Genomic DNA, 15,925 nt, shown 5'->3' on the forward strand with positions numbered 1-15,925 from the left:
GGTCGTTACAGCCATAAAACTGTAGTTTTGATCCATATCTTGTGATTTAAGAATTATTTTTTAATTATTTTTTTTAACTTTTAGCATAATACCCGTTTAACTATGAGTAACACATACTTTAATTCCAGCACCTACGTGGTAATATTTGGCAAAAATGGACCTAAAGGCTTTTTTATGCCATATAGGAAAGTTCTGTGACAATGCTTTTTGGATGATGGTGCTAATTGAGAAAATGAATTACTTTTCATTGGCATGAAAAGCAGTCCTAGAGATATGGAAATATACAGTGCATTTGCACCTGGGGTATGACAAGGAGCCCACAACTACCAGGAAGTCATTGCTTTTCAAGTTATAGTAGCACTTATGGGGACACTGACAAGAAGATGACCATTTGCTATAAGGCACAGAAAAATACAGTTGTTGGTCATTGATTGATTTGGAATTAGTCAAGGCAGTTTTGCTGGAAGACACTACTTACTGCAGTTACCTGGTAAAGCATAAATGGAAATAATGAAAATTCCTTGCTCCTCTCCTCTCCTCTCCTCTCCTCTCCTCTCCTCTCCTCTCCTCTCCTCTCCTCTCCTCTCCTCTCCTCTCCTCTCCTCTCCTCTCCTCTCCTCTCCTCTTCTCTCCTCTCCTCTCCTCTCCTCTCCTCTCCTCTCCTCTCCTCTCCTCTCCTCTCCTCTCCTCTCCTCTCCTCTCCTCTCCTCTCCTCTCCTCTCTTTCTGTCTCTTTTTTTGTCTCTTTGTTTTTGTCTCTTGACTTTTCCTTTTTTTAATGGCAAACATGCTTCTGTGGTTTGGATTGTTTGCCTAATGATGATGGTCTCTAGAAACAAAGGCACAAGTGAAGTAACTAAGATTAAATGCTGTTCACTTATACAATAAAATCTCATTGAGCAGAAGATGTTAGTCTGTTATGAACAATATGAGATCGCAGTGGTTAGAGTAATCTTTCTCTTTGGAGATTAGATGTGAAATACTGGGTATGCTGAGATGGGGCTTCAGTTCAAAACACTAAATATGATCTGCAGAACCTGCTCAGATGTTTGAAAAAACAGTGAGAAAATCTAATCTAAATTCCTGTCCTGGAAGCTTTTCTGACGTTTTTCTGATATGTGATGAGGTCTTTGAGTCAAGACTGGTGCTACTAGCTTTGTTTCAGTGAGAGATGACATTTTATTAGTATATGCTGAAGCAATAAATGCTGAAGAATGCATGGTTGGTAATGCATCGTCCATTTTATTTTATGAATTGCAACTTGCTTACTGTGATAGTGTGGACCAAATGAGAAGATGGCACAGAAGTCAAGAGTTACCTACCCAGTTCTCCAACTCCCATTAAATTCTGTAGAACCAGTGCACATCAAGCACTTAGAGTCTATAGAAACTGCAAAGCTCAATCGAGTAGCTAAGAACTGTGTGGTTTGGTTTAATTAGGTTCTGGTAGACTCAAAAGAGCTATACTTAGAAATATGAGGATATAAAATTGTTTGTTTTCTTAGAATTGCCAGTTCACAGGCTCAGAAATGACAAAAGCGTTGCTGCCAACATTCAGTAAGCTCTTAAACCAAACTTGATTAACCCTGAGGTAGTTCTGCTTTGCAGCTTGGCAGATATCTACAGAACCACAGAGAAGGGAGGGTGACATTAACAGCCACCCCCAGCACAGCAGCTGACTGGATCAGTGGTGTGGCACTCGTGCAGCCTACACTGGTGACCCATGAAGATTGCCCCTCCATAAGGAACCAAGAGAGACCCAAGAGGATTGCTCTCTTCAGGGCCTGGGCAGGCCAGGTGTGTTCTTGGCTGATGGTCACTGCCTGCTCTGCCCAAATCTTCTTTTCCACCCTTCCCCTCCCATCTCTCTAAAAAAGTGTGTGAATCCAACAATATTTTTGATATTTTTGTTAGTAAATCATAGAATAGTTTGTGCTGGAAAAGATTTTAAAAGTTCATTCTGTCCAGTGCCCCTGCAATGAGCCAGGACATCTTCAACTAGGTTGTGTTGCTGAGCAGCCAGTCCAACCTGACTAATATTGGGATGGGGCATCCTACTGCCTCTCCAGGCAACCTCATCCAGTGATTTGCAGATTTCTTCCTTATATCTGCTCAGAATATAGCTTCTTACAGCTTAAAAGGTTACCAGTTGTCCTGTCACAGCAGGACCTACTAAAAATGTCCCGGTCCCATTTTTCTTATAAGTCCCCTTTAAATCTTGAAAGGAAATCAAGGCATTTAGACAGAAGTGATAAAAAATTAATAAAATTCAAAGAGGTTGTGCATTGACCCTAATAAAAAGTGAACTGTTTTGTTTGGGCCAGGAGAGGTAGACTCATATCTGACATCTGCATCTTAATTTGTTGGGTTCACTTATCAGGCTTGCTTTTGATTTTTAAGAGGAAGGCACGACAGGTGCTTTAGCTGGTGGTGCTGGTGACCCGTGACCTGTTGTGCTGCACTGTGGTGGCCTGGGGATCAGGAAACCAAGGCAAGGCCTGGGAGGGCTCCTGCATCATGCAGTGAAGGGGCTTGGGGCTGACACTCCTCTGTTTGGAGACTGCTCTGCCTCTGGCAGTGAGGAATTGAAGCCTAGAGAAGGGCAGCTTGGTCATCAGTCTTAGCCTTTGAGAGCATGAAACTGACTCAAATCGTTGGTGTCTCATTCCACTCATTCCACTGTTTTGCAAGTCCCATAGCTTTTTATTTAAATACCTTCTGCTTTCCATTTTGGCTCTGAAGTAAGTTAAATGGAATAGTGTTAAGATTATTTTTAATGTCTCTCCCTTTGCATTTTACATTTTAGTGCATCTTGTTAAAAAACAAAACAAGGAGTGTTAGCTTAGTGGTGGCCTATACTTCAAGTATGACTATAAATGCAGTAGTTGGGTGACTTTTTTTTTACAGGGACTTGCCTAAGCTGATTTTTTTCATAATGTTTTGCTTGCTTTTCCTATTTATTTTTCCGTTGTAAATGACAATTTATTTCTGCACAGTTTTTTCTTCTGTATTGTGGAATTCAGCACTACAGCAGAGGCAGGTTCCTGATTCTTCTGAGTGTCCTAAGTGCATAACTGAGCATGCATGTATCTAGGTATTGAATCTGAAAGCCTTTCTCTAAGTAATGTTATCCAAGCTACTTGTTTCCTATTGTGAAAAGTGATCTAAGTCACTGTGCAGTGCCACGGGCTGTTGGATTCTCAAACTCAGATTTCTGTTACTTATTCAGAAAACTTGTAGCCACAGGTCATTTCTGAAAGCTTTGAGAGAAAGAGAGAAGGTTGACTTATGTGTCACAAAGAAGAACTTCTGAATATTGATCGTATATATATCCTTTTTCTTAACATACAGTCTGTAGGCCTTTTAATACCATGAGTGACTTCCAGCAGGGAGTCGCAGATAAGCCTTGAATATGGATTCCAGAAACAGAAGGAAAAAGCGACTGAGTGAGAGGCTGTTCCACTGAGGTTTGGTTTTCTCTGCGTGGCACCTTACTATACTGTGGTGTTTTAAATTTAGAACAGCATTGTGGCTAGAGCTTTTACTTAAGGGATAAGCATGTTTGACTTGGTTCTGGTAATATATGATTGAACTGTATTAATCAGCTTAATCCGTCTTTAGGGGCATGATGGGATCTGACATGGACACTGGGAAGAGACGGGTCAAGATCACAGGATGATCCTTGGAGGCAACAACAGAAATATGTTGTGTCCAAATAAAGAAAAACTGGGCATGTTATGTCGGGTAGAGAGATACTTCTGTTGTGTATGAACAATATTTAGAACAGGATGTGTGGAGGTGTAGTTTTGACTAGGCAAAGCTCAAAGATTAGGAGCTTTGTGTTAGTCTGAAGACAACATTGCCTCCATAACTCTTGTATAAGCAGATTTGCCACAATGGGATGTGGCTGAAGGAAAATATAGCAGGTACCAAGTTTTACTGAGGTGGAAAAGAGTAAATGAAAACAAAGATTTACCTCACTGTTCCATCAAGGTTAAGAGAGTAAAATAAACCTTTCTCTTGTGAACTTGTTTCTTCATTAGAAAAAAAAAAACTTGAAGGAGGGCGCTGAGAATGGAGTGTGGGAAAAAAAGCAGAAAAGACTTAGGTTAGAGTGATAGTTAAACTGATGTTTGCTGAACTAATGGAAGGTCCAGAAAGGCAACAAAATTGGGGGGAGATGGTACTGGTAATGAACTCGAGGAATTCTTAGTTCCACAGAAATATTTATATTTTTTTGACCTTTTTGTTGTTAGAACCCACATTTTAATCTCTGAAGAGCTCATCAGTTTAGTGAAACTTCAGGTCTTTGCCCTAGGTGTTCCCTTCTAGCCTCAGATCTCTGTGATCCCATTAAGAGCTGCAGATTTACTGTCAGCTGTTCTAGCCCTGGATGTCTCCTAAGGATAGTTCAGAAAAGCCCTTAGTTATCCCAAAGTGTTAGGTTATTTTGTCCTTATTGTTTGATCCTTGAGTCTCTTCCTGCCACTTTGTGTGATGCTTAAGTGGTAATAACTGTTTATACATGAGCTCTAGCTTATTTTTTTTTTCTCCTACAGTTGCCATCTGCAAAACTTCAGGTTTTTAGTATCAAGTAAGTGGAAAAATGTTGAATACTATGAAGTCTGCAGGAAGCCACCAGAAATGTATTCAAGTTGACTCCCAGTTTAGTCATGGCTTAAGAATGATTTTTTAAAATCTATTATGTTCCTACATGGCTCTAGTTATAAATCAAAATGCTGTGTGCTGCTGAATCATGTATCTTACATAAATCTTTTCTTCCTTTGACCCTATTACTCTTTATGATCTAGATTTTCAATCTAATCCAAAATTAGTTTAAAACCTCTGTGCAGTACATCCTCGTTTAAAAATATTTGGCTTTAGTAGATGATGTGTTAACATCTCTCTTTAGATACTGGTGGATTACAAAGTATTTTTACCATGTGACCACATGATCTAGAATCCCTTTAGGAAATATGCCAAACTATTTGTTGGACACTTTTCTCTCTCCCTGATTCTGTGTTTTTATAGATTCTGGCATTTCCAGCTAGTAAGGGTTAAGTAACACAGTGGAAGTCAAAGATGGTTTGTTATTTTTTAGAGCAAACTCCTTTCCATCTCAGTTAAACTATTTACATGGACTCTGTGTTTACTTTTTATTTACATGCCCCCTGTGTTTATTTACTTTTCTTATCAATGTCTTGCAGTTTATGACTTCAGGGTTTATCACCACCATTAGAAGTCTTCCATTATGTCACTGGAGCCAGCTGCTTTTAGTTTTCCTCTCTGTCCTTCAGCTGGCAGCTGAGCTGGGCTGGTCTCGTGTTGCTGTCAGAAGGGTCACATCTCCTTCCCTACCCCTTCCCCTGCTCTTAGCCTGGGAATCCCCATACCTGTTTTTTGCCAAGCCCTGCTGCAAGATGGTTCAGTTGGCCTTGGCAAATTTTTTTTTCCTTTTTTTTCTTTTTCTTTTTTTCACCTTTTTTTCTTTTTTCCTTTTTTTTTTCTTTTTTTTTTTTTTTCTCTTTTTTCCCCTCTTTTTTCTTTTCTCTTTTTTCTTTTTTCTTTTTTTTTTCTTTTTTTCTTTTTTTGTTTCCCCCTGTGTTTGATGTATGGCAGGTTGTTATGTTGACTCATAAACAGATATGATGAATACTAGAGCTGGTACAAGGTGCAGTGGGTAAAGGCTGGTTTTAATGGTGGTTTTAATGATGGTTTTAAATAGTGTAGGCATGTCAATCATACAGTTATTGCATTATGAGTGTCTGGAAAAGCTGTAAGTTGACCTTTTGAAGTACCACTTGCCCATACTGTTCGAACATGATTATAAACAACAAATACTGTCAAGTAGTGATGACTTGGTTGTCACTTATATTTGGTTGTGCAACCCAGCCAGACAGCTTAAGATGAGGCATAATTTATATTTTTGTGTGACTGCATACAAGTGTTTAATTTATGTTTATTTCTTTCCACAACCCCTATGCTCCAGTTTTGAGCTCAGTATGAGCTGCCATAAACAAGTAGCCCATAATGGGCTCACAGCCAGCAAGTGTGGGGGATTCTGCAGAGTTTAGGACCATCCTAGAGGAGAGCAGCTGCTGTAGAAGATTACTGGAGCATAGAGTTTCTTAACTCAGGAGAGTGACACAAATAAAATCTCAAGATTAGAAATGACTGACAGCAGATCACTTGAATGCTACCAGTATTTCTCTAAATCAAGGTGTGAGCAGACTAAATAGTTCCAGTATGGTCCTTACCAGCAGCCCTGTATGGTTCTACCTTGTAAGTACACCTGGACTACAGCAAGGTGATCTCAGTGCAGTGTGCTTCATTCTGGAAGGATGGCACTGGTTTATTCACTGCAGAAATACTCCCACATTATTCTTAATATACTTCTTGCATTGACCCAGTTGCTGGAATTACCATAGTTGGGTTACAGAGGTGACAGGGAAGTGTGTACGAGATGCTGACAGAATTCTCTGTAGAGCCAGTAATGCCTGGGAACAATGCTGAATGGTGTTCCTGATGGTTTTTAGTCATTATTTGCAAACATCTGGTTAGATCTGGTAGTGTATCTATTGTGAAATTAATTTGAGTCTTTAAATATAGCTAATGGGAGCAATAACAATAAAAAAACCCTACCTTGCTGGGGGAGAGGTGAAGGTTTTGATAAACATTCATGGTGTAGATACAAAGGCAGGTATGTAATTTTTAAAATGTTTAGGAGAATAGAAGAGCCTTCTGTTGTCTTTCTGTAAGACACTGAAAAGTGTCCAGAACACTTAACAAGTGTTACACTTAACAAGAACTGTAATACAATTGGATAACTTTGGACTGGACAGATGGATGATGATAGATACTGTTGTTTACCATAAAAACTAACCAAGTTCTTAAAAATATTCTATCTTTTTCCTAATTCCTGAAAAAAACAGGAGGTCACAGGAGTTTGAATATAGTAGCAGGAGATTCCAAATATTACCAGTTCACTTTTACAAGGTCAATGAAGAAATTTGCCTTGTGTTCAAACTGTGCTGTATACAGGCAGAGCATGCTGTGAATAGCTTACAGCTTCTGTGAAGAGGACACAGCAGGCTACTGGTGCTGCTGGACAGAGGAGCAAGGTCTTTATATTTGCTCCAGATGCTAAAATAATGGCTTGGAGACTGTTGTGAGTAGTTGAAATTGTGTACATCACTCTGGATATTATTGCTCCTACTGTGTGTCACTACAAACACCTTTACTGATGTCCTGAACAGCAGGTATAGCTGAGTCTCTGTTCCCCTGGGCTTGGGAATGATTCTTCAAGAGCAAAGCTCAGCACTAATTTTGCTCTTAAACTGGTGTCAAGGTAACAGTCACCAAGTTGCAGTATTTTTTTAAAGCTTATTTTCAACATGGGACAACTGTTGGCTTTTCCAAACCATCTATAATGTGAAAAGTAGGAGACTGCACTGTTGCTTCCTACACAGTGGATGAGCTGACTCCTGAAACACAAATTATGGTTTCAGTCTTTTTGACCAAAATGGGATTATTTTAAGAGCTGTCATTTTAAGCTGGATGATCCTGTGGATGAAAGGCTAGAAGATGCTATTTGCCTCAAACCTCTGAATTCTAACGTGCTTTTGAGGTGACTCCTGGGATATGCTAGCAAAAAGTGCTGCCATGTTGTTCAACCTGGAAAAGGTACAGCTCAGGGAAACGGGGGTGCAGGTTCCCCACTTCTGTCTCCAAGGAACTTACTGATGGCTGAAAGCAAAGGTGGATGCTCAGGTGAACTGTGCTCCCCATGCTCTGTCAGCACTGAGTGTAGTAATGCCAAGTTCTACCTCGTAGCTACATGGACAGCAGCACTTCTGGCATGGAAGAGCATCCTGCATGCTCTCCCACAGCATTTAAGACAGAAGTTTAGTTTTGGGAAGTTTGTGGGTCTCCTGAAGTGTCTTGCAAAATGCTGTAAGAATAGCTCTAATGGCCCATCACCCTAAGGTTGTGTGTTTTGCTTTTTTTTCAAATTTCAGCTCCTTTATGGGAAAGTTGTGTCAAATACATATTCTCCCCATTAATCTAAAGGAAACACTTGGGCCCACATTTGGTTTGTCATGTAATTTCCTTCCTCTGTTTCCTGTGAGCATAGTGTTAGTTTTATATTGCCTAGAGAAGTCCTGCCAGAGTAGGAGTGTGTTTGTCTGAGGCTGTTTGTTTCCTAAATCCAGCAATCTTTTGCATTTCAGTCAGACCTTAAATAAAACTAAATTTATTCTGTCTTCTCTTTAAAAGCAGGCTATCACGAGGCTCAGAACTTGACAATGTGATTTCAGCAGGAGAAAAGCAGCAGCATTTGACCTGTACCTGGGAGCAGACTGGTAAGACTTGGGAGGGATGCGAGCTGCAGAGATGGGAGATCACAGACTGTGCCAGTCCTCCTGTGTTCACATACTCAAGTACTTGGTGTGTGTTGTCCATCTAGAAAATGCTCAGGAGCAAGAAGGGATGCATACACAGGGCTGGGGGATTCTGATGTGGAGGAGAAACTCGTGTTCAAGAGTGATGTCAGGTGCTTAGTCAGGGCCTGAAGGTTGTGTCTGCTGCTTCTTTTTCAAAATCCAGAGTACTGCAAGGCTGCAGAGAAACAGGGTGCAGCACCAGTGGTAGGTAAACAACAGGTTTTGAGACTGGGTTGTTGTGGGTTTGTTTTGTTTTGTTTTTCCTTCCCAAGCTGTGCTGGTGCACCCTCCTGGACGCAATGTCATCAGTGCTAATAGTGGGACAGCTTTAATATTTCTGAATTAATGATGACTGTTCGTATAACCTACCACTGACACTAGTGGGAAAGTGGGAGGGAAGGCTGTGGATTATTACATACATATCAAGTTTATCTAATTACGAAGCAAGAGGAGACATCTGGAGGGGAAACTCTGCAATTGTTGTAAAAATGGGTTGCTTCATTTGACTATGATGAACACAATGCCACTGCAGACTATGGAGCAGCAAACATGACTTAGGAAATGAGGTAGATAGGGTGATGTTGAGAGGAAAAGCTGAGCTGTAATCAGAATGGTGAAATTGGCATAATTTATGACTTGTGATTATTAACCTATTTTTTTTAAATAAAAAGTTGAGTTTTAATAATGGGGGAAAAAAAGCTACATTACAGAGCAAGGCTTTTTAAAAGAAATACAGATGGGATAACAGCAAACAAAGTCATGCCTTAGGTTATAATAATTGAAATAGCCATCCTAGCTTTAAACTCAGAGAGAGAGGATTCCAAGGGAAATGAAAGCAGCTATAGAAGATGTAGAATTTGAGTGCTAAATGTTTCTTCAGTAATCCAGAAGAGGCTTCTTATGTTTTTAAGATTATTTTATTCTTTAAAGACTGTATGCTTTTTAATGGTTATTGAATGAACTAAGGGAGAACTTAATAATCAACATGGCAGTAAGCACAGAGGTCAGACTGAGCTGAGAAGGAACACTCAGTAGTGTAATAATATGCAAGGTTAAGATAAAGTTTTCAACTAAGAGGCCTGGTAATCAGTCCAATCAACAGCACCACACAATAAATATGTTAATTGCTGCTTTAGTACTTTGAGCAGTTTTTAGCTTCTTCTACCCTTCGTGGAATTCCTGAGCTTTTTCTTGCATGCTCTAAAGTAAAATTGACCTTTCCTGACAACGGAAATGGAAATAAATTATCTTGCAATTCCAAGGAAGCAAAAGGTACAAGATATCAAGAGCCTGTCCTGAGCTTTTCAAACATACAACACTTGAAATGTAATCCCTTTTGGCATGATGCAAGCCCTTCCCTTTTGGTAAGATACCCACCACACTCGAGACACACTTTTTTTAGCAGATCCCACTACACCTGTGACTCCCAGACTCTTCCAGTTGATAATCAAATATCTTAGCTCTTTCACATACCCTACATAATATTATTTGGCAGTGGTAAAGGTAGTCAGTCATCCCTGAAAAACCTCCTGATTATGTACTTAGATAATCACAAACCTGCTTGAGCAGTATAAATCCAGTTTGTAGTAGCTGCGAGTGGTATGTGGGCACTGGCTTACAATAACAAGTCAAACGTTGGCAGAAGTGCCAGAGCAGTAGCAGCAAATATGAGAAGAACTGCGTAGTGTTGCACCCTTTCACAGCCCTAAAGGAGTAACTGGGGATGCTGGGGGAATGGCAAGGAATTAGCCTGTGAGCCCTTCATGTCATAATCCGGTCTTTGGCCACTGTTGAAGACAGACTGCTGGGCGAGATGGACCATTCAGTCTGATCATTCATCTGCCTGTTTTCCAGCAACAGATAAGAATCATGCCCCTTGACTGCTCCTTTCCAGCACAACAAGAATGGTGCTTACTGCAATGATCTCCATCCAGCTGAGAGAATAAATTTAATAGGTCATAACTTTCACAAGCTGTGGGATTAGTAGGAAGGAAACAGATTCAAACACATTTGTTCAGTTGCACCTTTTGCTTCTGTGCTTGCAGCTCAGTTTTTTCTGATAAACATATCCAATTTCATCTAATCTAAGTTATTATTAGTTAAGCATATCTGTTTAGTAAGGGTGTAAGTGACTGATGGCATCTCAGGCCTTCCAGCTTAGTAAAGATGCAACTCTTTGCAGAAGTTGGCTTTGCACTCGCTTTCTCTGTGGTGCTTTTTAAATATATAAAAGAATTTTTATATTATCTCTAACCTTGTCACTTAAAAAGCAACTAAGACTTTAAAAATATTCGATACAGGCAGAGTTTTGTTGCTTTCTTATTGTTTGGAAATCTGTGGGACTACCTGCAAAAGTATAGGCAAAGTAAATCAGCATTTAAATTATATATTACATGTTTATTATGGGTGCATTTAAAAAATTACATTTCATGAAAAATCAGAAGTATTTACAATTTTTTGAACGATAAACTTGTATGCTCTAATTTACAGTTTGATGTAGCAACAATTCACAAAAATTCAAATCCTTTAGAGTTGTGTTTACAAATTAATTTTCTTAGGAGGCAGCTACAACAGATATTGCTGTATACACAAGCAAGAACCAGCTTGCTATATATGTTTTGTTTGTTGTTTGTTTTTATCAGATAGCTACATGTATTTTTTACATTGTTTTTGAATTTCTTTACAAAAGAGTTTCTATGAACTTGTATGGCTTCAAAATTGTAACCTGCACCCAATACAAATGTATGTATAATCACCTGAATGAAGTCTAGTTTAAAAGTGCTGAAATGTTACTACTTCATTTAACGTAGATATCTGAGTAATATTTGATCAGAAAATAGCAACACATTTTGGGCTTTCGTTAACAAAATATTGTCATGTTAAACATGGTTTGATTGCAAAGCAGATTACAATTAAGATTCCAGTAAACAAGCCTGTAACATTTTTTAAGTTAGAAATCTAACATTCAGTAAGTTTAGCAAATTAAGGTCCAAATATACTCTTCCAATCAAATCTGTAGTACAGTTCGTGCTATACTTAGCACTAACAAGGAACTCTGGTCTGCAGAATTTTGTACTATACATTAGAATTTATGTAGCCTCTACCTAGCTTATTTCCTTGTAAAGCTTCAGCAGTTCAGTTCATTGCTGGTTTTGCATTAATTAGTTCAAGCACATTTTATTATTTTAATAGAGAAATGGAAATAGATACCGGTATTCAAAACGGTCATATGAAATCCCCATGTGCAGGCTATTGAATTATTTTGCCTGAAGTACTTATAATTTCAGCATTAAAAAAACACTTAATATTACAAATACATAGAAGATTTTCTACATTAGTTACTTGCTTTAAAGGACATCATTTCTCTGTGCTTAGGCTGTGGCAAGCAGATTAGATGACAATACACATGTTAAAATCGGTGGTTATAGTAAAAATTTAAACTAATACAAATGGCAGTACTTGTCATCTGGCTGCTATAAAATACTCTTCTAAAATGTTATTCCTCCTGAAGTACTATGTTTACATTCACATCACACAACCCCAAAAGCACTCATAGTCTGAAGGCTTGCAGTCAAAGTGAAGGCAAATGCTATTTGCTTTTTAAAAGTTTGTTTTTACCATCTCTGGTGATTTTGCAGGATTCTCGTCTTTGGTGACATGACAGTTACTATTCCTACACGATACATCCCCTTTTACTACAGCTGCATTTATTGCAATTACCCCATAAGGAAGTAATCCATTATTTTAAACCTCTTTTGAAACAATCTCCGTTTTTTGCAAATCTGCCTTCTAAATAAATCTCAGTCAAAGGAATTTTTGTCAAGTTGTGTGTATGATACAGTCACCGTCCTTTCTTAAGAGCTAAACTTTAGAAATGGAAGTGAGGCACGTGAATAACAAATTGGATAGGCACAGACTTTCTTAAAAGGCACAAAAGTTATGTAATTCATAAAAAAATAAATTAAATCTACAGCATTAATTCAAACAATCAAAACGCCCATAAAATTAACTAACTGCAGAAGTAAATCTCTGCTGTGTTTTGCAATTTTTGTAACACATTGCACTTAAGAAAAATCCCCTATATAAACCAACGTGTTAAGAATATATGATACGTGGTCACAAAGTTACATTTCTTTCATACATCTTTAACTCAGCTGGCTTCATGGCAGAGTGGGCAGAAGAACTGTGTTAGACTTTGCCTCTGCTTTCTTTAAAGAATCTGAAATACGAATATTACTTATAGAAAGCTCAAATATTTCTTTCTCCCTCTCCTACATTTTTAGGTTTAATGTTTACAGTATAACATACAATTTCATACTATCATTACAACTGTGGGTTAATATTTTGACTTCATCTATATAAATTTACCAAAATTTCAACAAGTTCTCCCAAATATTGCAGTTGATAATTTACAGACAGTGTTGAATTTAACTTCAGTGCTATTATAAAGTAATAAAAAGTTTGCAAAATGACTTTTAAAAGTGCGCTTTCTGTTCTGTAGTTCAGCCTCAAAGTAGGTCAACATTTTGGAAAAATTAATGCATGTTGAAATAGTGTTTGAAAAGTAGAGTGAGCTTCTTGCACTCCTCTGATCCAATGACTTTCACAGGTACATCAGCAGTCTGCCATATACCGTCCTGAAATGTAAAGATAGGATTTTTAGCAGTAAGTAGATAAAACAGGTTTTGTCAGTATTTCATGGGATTAGTTTGAAGAACTATGGAAAACAAAAAAAAAACAAGTGCAACAGCTTTCAGCCATGTTTTAACAGAAAATAACTATTTCGTATTAAAAACTTTAAAACTATGGAATATATATAATATTATTTTAAATACATAAGCATGTCACTGTCTTACCAGTGGCAAATCTCTTCTTAAGGAGGGAAAGCCGATAGCCAGTGCCTACAAGCTCAACATCTACTCCAGAAAGGGTGCTTCCTTCACTAATGAATTGCACTGCAAGTGTTGCTGGTTTACTGGGTCCCTCTGAAAGTTCAAATTTTGCCCTGAGCGATCCAGAACCTATAAAAATAACAAAGCAAAAACCTGGTTGTTTGGCAAGAAAAACACCATCTCTCAAAATTTTTAGTAATATCTGAAACCAACATGGTGACCTTTGTGCTCTATTCCTAGCAGGAGTCCTACATAGATTTTCAACAGAGGCGACAGTGCAAATCTGCTTTTTCCAGTTCCCTGCTTAAGATATTGACTAGTGAATGACTTAGAAACAATACAAATTTCTGTAAGATTATACAGGATGTGGGTATCAAGCTGCCTGGTAATCTCTTATTATTTGAAATATCTGATGGGTCATTATAATCATATGTAGTCTTTTTCATGAGCAGAATTGAAAGCACATCAGACTTTTAATGTTGGCATAATCAGTCTGTCTGGGTGAATGTACAGGAACAAAACCACTGGAAGAAATGCAGTGATACAGTAATGTACCCAAAAGAAAGAAAAAGTCAGATTAAATGTTTTTCCCCACAAATTTCAGCTTATATTTCAAAGACTGTGGTGAAGAGTTATCACTTCCATGCTACTGTAGAGCAACACTAGTTCAAAATTACTTTTAAGTAGATTTCTGTAGTAAATACGAGGCATTAAAAAAGAAAAAACAAACAACCAAACAACAAATAGCATTGTTACTAGTCTCTTTTTCTAGTTCTTAAACAAGTTTTTCCTTGTTGTTGCAAAATATGGTTGGGAGAATGATACTCAATTATTAATAATGAAATTAAAGTAAGGTATTTTTAATTCTTTAAAATGACTTTCTGAGCCTACTGTCCTGGTTTGGTCCAGGGTAAAGGTAATTTTCTGTCTTGTACTTTTGATTTCAGATAAGTCTCTTGTAAGTAGCTGCACTTGCTGAAATTAACAGCAAGTTTCTCAGACAGTGTCTGCTTCTGGGACTGATAATGCTCGATGTTTATAGTTACAGCCAGAGACTGGTGTGCAGGACCAAGGACACTGCTCAGCTCTGAGGAACATTTGTCCCTTCGGAAAGAGAAAAGGAGTAGAAAGGTCCCACCTGCAGCCCTCGTCTGGGGAGGAACAGACAAGATAGATGCCAGAATTCACCAAACAGAGTATTCCATCCCATACACGTCATACTCAGTATAAATTTGAAGGATCACAAGGGTCAGACCCCTTCCTGCTTCCCCTTCTTCGCCTGTCCCTGTTTGCTTCAGCATCCTGGGAGGATTCTGTCCATTTGTCTGCCTGTGGTCCTGATCCCTGCCAGCCTGAATCTGTGTGTTCCTGCCTCCAGCTCCCAACTGCTGCCGATTCCAGGAGTCCAGCCTGGACTTTCCCAGGGCTGCCCTGCAGCCTCAGTGGTAAGGGGGAAAGGAGGGAGGAATGTGGTATCAATTTTCCTGTATGTATATATGTATATATATATATATATATATATATATATTTTTTTTTCCTTTTTATCATTACTGTTTCATTACAGGTGTGTAGTTTAGTTTCCAACCCATAAGCCTCTCTCCCTTATTCTCTCTCCTTTCTTTATCAGGGAGGAGAGGGGGATTAATAGGGAGCATCTGTTATTTGGTTTAATTGCCAGGCCAGTGTTAATGCAGTCTCTCAGGTGGAAATTCAGAAGTTGGTGAACTGGTAAATGGAATAAAATGTGAGAAGGAGGGTTAACAGGCATGAGGGCACAGAGTCTAATATTATAACCTTTCTACTGTTAAAATTTTTCTATACAAGAAAACAAAACAAAAAGAGCTAAACTTGCCTCCATTCTCAGACTTCTCTGAGATGCTAGATATTTTCCAACATGCTTTCATATGGTCTGCATTCCTGTAAGAGAACAGTAGGTTAATGACCAGTTTTGGGGGGTTATTTTCATGGATTTACACAGTATGTTACATCTCTAAATGGAGGTTTATAAAAATACTTGAGTATTTTAAGGTAACTTTGAGGAAAACTATACAATGCAAACAGGAAAAGAGAAGGGTGTGTCTGCATCGCCCCAAAGCAGCAGAGCTCAGAAATACTTTCTATACAGTTAACACTGTCTTACACTGTGGTGTTGGCTACAGAACTCAAACTCCTAAGCAGTCTCAAAAGGTAAAGACAATGCTGGGATGACTTTGAAACTGTGATATGCTTCATTACAATGGTATGAGGGGGAGCAGTGTTGATTTCTCTCCCCTTTGTGAGACTCCTGGCAGCACAAGTTTTATTTCCATACCAGTAAAATTACTTGATGTAAGAGAGACAGAGTTTAAGCTAACTACTGATGCTGCAAAGGGGAAGAAAGGGCACCAAGCACCAGAGTCTCTAAGCTGACAGGACATTTTAACTCCTGGAGTGCTTTGCAGCAGTTCCGTCAAAGGAAAGTCAACAATTTGAAGCATGAAGTGCTGAGATGTTTGAAATTGCTTTTGGCATTGGTGTAGCAGGAGTGAAATGCTCATGCAAGTAACACAGATGGTAGTGGCCACTTGCATGGGGTGAAGTTACAAAACATT

At 38.6% G+C, this 15,925-nt stretch overlaps 1 protein-coding gene and 1 long non-coding RNA gene across 2 annotated transcripts in view; one reads left to right on the top strand and one right to left on the bottom strand.

Annotated features, from left to right (window-relative positions):
* Positions 1 to 7,729: 7,729 nt before the first annotated feature.
* LOC139789961 (uncharacterized) lies at positions 7,730 to 10,404 on the top strand. The gene is made up of 2 exons (XR_011723313.1): positions 7,730 to 8,361; positions 10,297 to 10,404. It is a non-coding gene; the product is annotated as an uncharacterized lncRNA (long non-coding RNA).
* Positions 10,405 to 10,818: 414 nt separating this feature from the next.
* FCHO2 (FCH and mu domain containing endocytic adaptor 2) overlaps positions 10,819 to 15,925 on the bottom strand; it is a 94,189-nt gene continuing 89,082 nt past the window's right edge. Inside the window, exons 25-27 of the mRNA XM_071731121.1 lie at positions 15,187 to 15,251; positions 13,299 to 13,463; positions 10,819 to 13,079 (exon numbers count right to left, since the gene is read on the bottom strand). Of these exons, the coding sequence (XP_071587222.1) occupies positions 13,057 to 13,079; positions 13,299 to 13,463; positions 15,187 to 15,251 (253 nt within the window). The 3' untranslated portion in view covers positions 10,819 to 13,056. The remainder of the gene's footprint in view (positions 13,080 to 13,298; positions 13,464 to 15,186; positions 15,252 to 15,925) is intronic.

This window comes from Heliangelus exortis, chromosome Z (assembly GCF_036169615.1).
Source record: "Heliangelus exortis chromosome Z, bHelExo1.hap1, whole genome shotgun sequence".
NCBI classification, from domain to species: domain Eukaryota; kingdom Metazoa; phylum Chordata; class Aves; order Apodiformes; family Trochilidae; genus Heliangelus; species Heliangelus exortis.